At 37.5% G+C, this 4,755-nt stretch overlaps 1 protein-coding gene across 1 annotated transcript in view; it reads left to right on the top strand.

The window, feature by feature from the left end:
- Positions 1-4,297: 4,297 nt before the first annotated feature.
- The window catches only part of LOC136849416 (skin secretory protein xP2-like), a 24,075-nt gene continuing 23,617 nt past the window's right edge, over positions 4,298-4,755 (top strand). The window contains exon 1 of the mRNA XM_067122767.1: positions 4,298-4,397. Coding sequence (XP_066978868.1) covers positions 4,298-4,397 — 100 coding nt within the window. The remainder of the gene's footprint in view (positions 4,398-4,755) is intronic.

Genomic DNA, 4,755 nt, shown 5'->3' on the forward strand with positions numbered 1-4,755 from the left:
TGTTGCTGGAAATAGTTTCATCTTGTGGACGGGGAGGCTATAAATCTCGTGGCTATTATTCAATGTCAGCTGGCTATCATACAGTAATCACGCAACAGTCACCGGCCGATTAAAGCATCCTCGTCAGAGAGAGAGAGAGAGAGAGAGAGAGAGAGAGACTTGTGAGGCTTGTGATGTAAGTCGACTCACGCACATTAACGTGGTTTATATATATATATATATATAATATGGTTTTTATATATATATATATATATATATATGTATATATATATATATATATATATATATATACATTACTGTATATACATCATATATATATATATATATATATATATATATATATATATATATATATATATATACATATATATATATATATATATATATATGTAGAATCTACTGGTCACTTTTACCAGACACATATGTGTAGAGAGAGAGAGAGAGAGAGAGAGTGAGAGAGAGTGAGAGATAACTTAGATAGCTGTCATGATTTAAAGTAGGCAGGTGTTTATCAGAGAGAGAGAAGAGAGAGAGAGAGAGAGAGAGAGAGAGAGAGAGAGAGAGAGAGGATGTTGGAACAGATTTTTCAAAAGGACTATAAATCTCCTCTAACATAAATCACTAGCTCACAAATTACTGAGAGGAAATAAGTCGAAGTCACACTATGAAAAGAACCGCTCATAAATAAATATAAACACGAAGGCCATCTTGTTGTAAAATGAACTTAATTTACTTGTTGAAAGAGTTTTGCTTATTTTGCAACAGGATTAAATACATTTCTTGGATTCTCCATTTTAGTTTCTGTAAAAAAAAAAAAACTATTGTGCTGGCTTTATCTGTCCGTCCGCATTTTTTCTGTCCGTCCTCAGATCTTAAAAAACTACTGAGGCTAGAGGGCTGCAAATCGGTATGTTGATCATCCACCCTCCAATCATCAAACGTACCAAATTGCAGCCCTCCAGCCTCAGCAGTGTTTATTTTATTTTAGGTTAAAATAAAACATAATCGTGCTTCTGGCACCGATATAGGCCAGGCCACCACCGTGCCGTGGTTAAAGTTTCATGGGCCTCGGCTCACACAGCATTATTCCGAGACCACCAAAAGATAGATCTGTTTTCGGTGGCCTTGATCATACGCTGTAGCGGCTGCACAGAAACTCGATTGCGCCGAAGAAACTTCGACGCATATTTTACTTGTTATTCTATTTTTTACTTAAGCTAGGAAGATGTCAGAGAGGTTTACTATTATTCAGCAAAGCCTATTTGGGATGAGGTTGCTGGCCATAAGACCGGCCCTATGGGGCTTAGACGCCAGCGGCGTCTGACCTTCCAAGATGGTCACCCGTCCAATAATAATAATAATAATAATAATAATAATAATAATAATAATAATAATAATAATAATAATAATGAACTAAGTAACCCTGTACCGGGGCTATAATATCGAGAAATAAAAGCCTCAGCAGTGTTAAAAATATTTATGCACAGAGTTAAAAATGATAAGGAGACACTTTCATTTTTAACTCTATGCATAAATATTTTTAAGAATGCTGTGGCTTTTATTTCCCAGTAATAATAATAATAATAATAATAATAATAATAATAATAATAATAATAATAATGATAATAATAATAAAGAAGTACAGAGAATAAATTGCCTTTAAAGAAGAAGGGTGGGGGAGGGAGGTGAATAATAATAATAATAATAATAATAATAATAATAATAATAATAAGAGGAATAGCAAAAAGTACGGCGAATAAATTGCCTTTAAAAAAGGAGGATGGCGGGGCGAAGAGAGGTGGATAAAGACGATATAATAATAATAATAATAATAATAATAATAATAATAATAATAATAATAATAATAATAATAGATTCACAATTTCGTGAAAAACGAATTTTTATTACACAGTAATAATAATAATAATAATAATAATAATAATAATAATAATAATAATAATAATAATAATAAGAGGTATAAAAAAGTACGGTGAATAAATTGCCTTTAAAAATAAAAGAGGAATTGGGGAAATGAAGACGATATAATAATAATAATAATAATAATAATAATAATAATAATAATAATAATAATAATAATAATAAGAGGAATAAAAAAGCCTTTAAAAGAAGAAGGGGGGTGGGTTGTTGGGAGGTGAATAAAGAGGATATAATAATAATAATAATAATAATAATAATTATTATTGTTATTATTATTATTAAAAATAGAAGAGGAACTAAGGAAATAAAGACGACGTAGGGAAAGAGAACGCAATCGAAAATTGAAGGAAGAAAAATATTAAGAGGAGAGATAAAAGAGGCACCAAGTAATTTTCCCCCGACTTCTCCGCCCGATAACCTTTGCTGATAACTGATAACTGCCCAGATAACTGATACGTGGAGACAATAAAACGCTCTCGGCTTAAATTTTCGTTCCTACGCTCCCGCGATAATCGTTAATAACCTCATTTTCACTTCGTCGACGTTCCTTTAAAGATTGTTATTAACGGGGAGGAGTAGGGGTGGGGGGTTGGGAGTGGGGGTGGGAGTGGGAAGGGGTGCGGGTGGGTTGTCAGTGGATGCGTCTCTGTTTGCTAGAATCTGTCTCTCACTGTTTCTCTCTGTCTGTCTGTCTGTCTCTCTCTCTCTCTCTCTCTCTCTCTCTCTCTCTCTCTCAGGCACACATGTACACATTGAAGCTCGGCCTCCCTCTCACATATGTCTCTCTCTCTCTCTCTCTCTCTCTCTCTCTCTCTCTCTCTCTCTCTCTCTCTCTCTCATGCACACATGCACAGATTATCGAAGGTTACTCTCTCTCTCTGTCTCTCTCTGTCTCTCTCTCTCATGCACACATGCACAGGTTATTGAAGATTGCTCTCTCTCTCTCTCTCTCTCTCTCTCTCTCTCTCTCTCTCTCTCTCTCATGCACACATGTACAGATTACTGATGATTGCTCTCTCTTTCTCTCTCATGCACACATGCACAGATTATTGAAGGTTACTCTCTCTCTCTCTCTCTCTCTCTCTCTCTCTCTCTCTCTCTCTCTCATGTACAAATTATTGAAGGTTGTTTACTCTCTCTCTCTCTCTCTCTCTCTCTCTCTCTCTCTCTCTCTCTCTCTCACATGCACACATATACAAGATTGAAGCCTGCCCTCCCATAGCTCCCCTCCCCACCTCTCTCTCTCTCTCTCTCTCTCTCTCTCTCTCTGTGTCAGACATCGACACACGCACACACACACGCACTCACTCTCACTCTGTCACGTATATATTCTCTCTCTCTCTTTCTCTCTCCCTCACACACACAAACAGTTATTTTTTTCTCTCTCTCTTCTCTCTCTCTCTCTCTCTCTCTCTCTCTCTCTCTCTCTCTTACTCACACAGTCAGTTATTTTCCCTTCTCACTCCCTCTCACGTTCATTCTCTCTCTCTCTCTCTCTCTCTCTCTCTCTCTCTCTCTGTGTCTTTGACTTTGCTACGGCCATGAACTCTCATCCCAGTAAGGACACGCGGAATTCGTCATGAAATGTAATTCTTGACAGTGATGGAAATATTCGCGAGATAAAGGTACTTAAGAACAGATAAAGGCGAATGCTGAGGTAGATACGGTCATGACAACGGTGATAAAGGAACTGATATACGTAATGGAAGCGTCGACGATTTTAATGATACGAAATGCGAGGAGTAGCAGTGAGGGAATATGGATGAATGTGAGTAGGAGTAGGAAACTGCCGTGAGTGAATGTGAGGTGTGAGGAAATGCAAGTGAAAACGAAGACTAAGACTTTGCGTAGGTTGAAGAGCGAAAGCAGGAGAGAGAGGGAGAGAGGGAGAGAAGGAGAGAGAGAGAGAAAATAGTAAGAAGAAGAAGAAAAAGATATGACAGTCATCATGATGTGATGATGAAGGTAATCAGTAACAGGAAAATAAACACAGTGTGATGAAAGGAAAATACAGAAAAATTATGATTTTCGTTATATAATGACGATGGCAGCAAACAAGAGAGAGAGAGAAAAAGAAACAGGACGAAATTGAAGAAAAAAAAAATAAGAACAACGCAATTTTCATCACGATACCATGATGGCGTCAATAAATAAAGGAAGAAAGAAACATAAAAGCGAACTGGAAAAACAGAACGAAAATGACAGAACAACACAACGAAGAAGATAAATACGACAATAACATAATGACCATGACGAGGAAGAACAATATTCCGCGTCACTTTCACCGTAGACAGAGAATGAAAATACCGTCTTCTTTTCGGACGGTGTAATGACTCATTTCGCCTGTAATCCAGACACAATGACAGCCTCGCAGACTGATGATAATGATGATAATGATGATGATGACGATGATAACGATCCTCGTGGTGATCCTGATCGTGACCGTGGAGGCGATCACGGTTGGAAATGATCTCTGAGATAACGGCAACAAAGATGGCGGTCAGAAATGACAAATGACATACGGCGGAATTGGGGTGGGGTGGGAGGGGAGGAGGAGGTAGGGTTTAGAGAGGGGATGGGGAAAGGAGGTGGGGGAAGGGAGGGGAGGATGTCGGGGTTGTTGAGGGCGGGGTGATGGGGAATGACTGGCCAGGAAAGTTCGTCGATTATTTTACCGAATATTATCAAGAAAATGAAAGAGGAAACGCCTTATTCTTGCCTGAATTTCGTCTTGTAATTATGCGTATTGGAGCGTAATTGTGTAATCAAATACGTAATTTTACAAAGAAATGAAATTCATTTTGAATATATTTTTTA

Source organism: Macrobrachium rosenbergii, chromosome 21, assembly GCF_040412425.1.
Source record: "Macrobrachium rosenbergii isolate ZJJX-2024 chromosome 21, ASM4041242v1, whole genome shotgun sequence".
Taxonomy (NCBI): Eukaryota; Metazoa; Arthropoda; class Malacostraca; order Decapoda; family Palaemonidae; genus Macrobrachium; species Macrobrachium rosenbergii.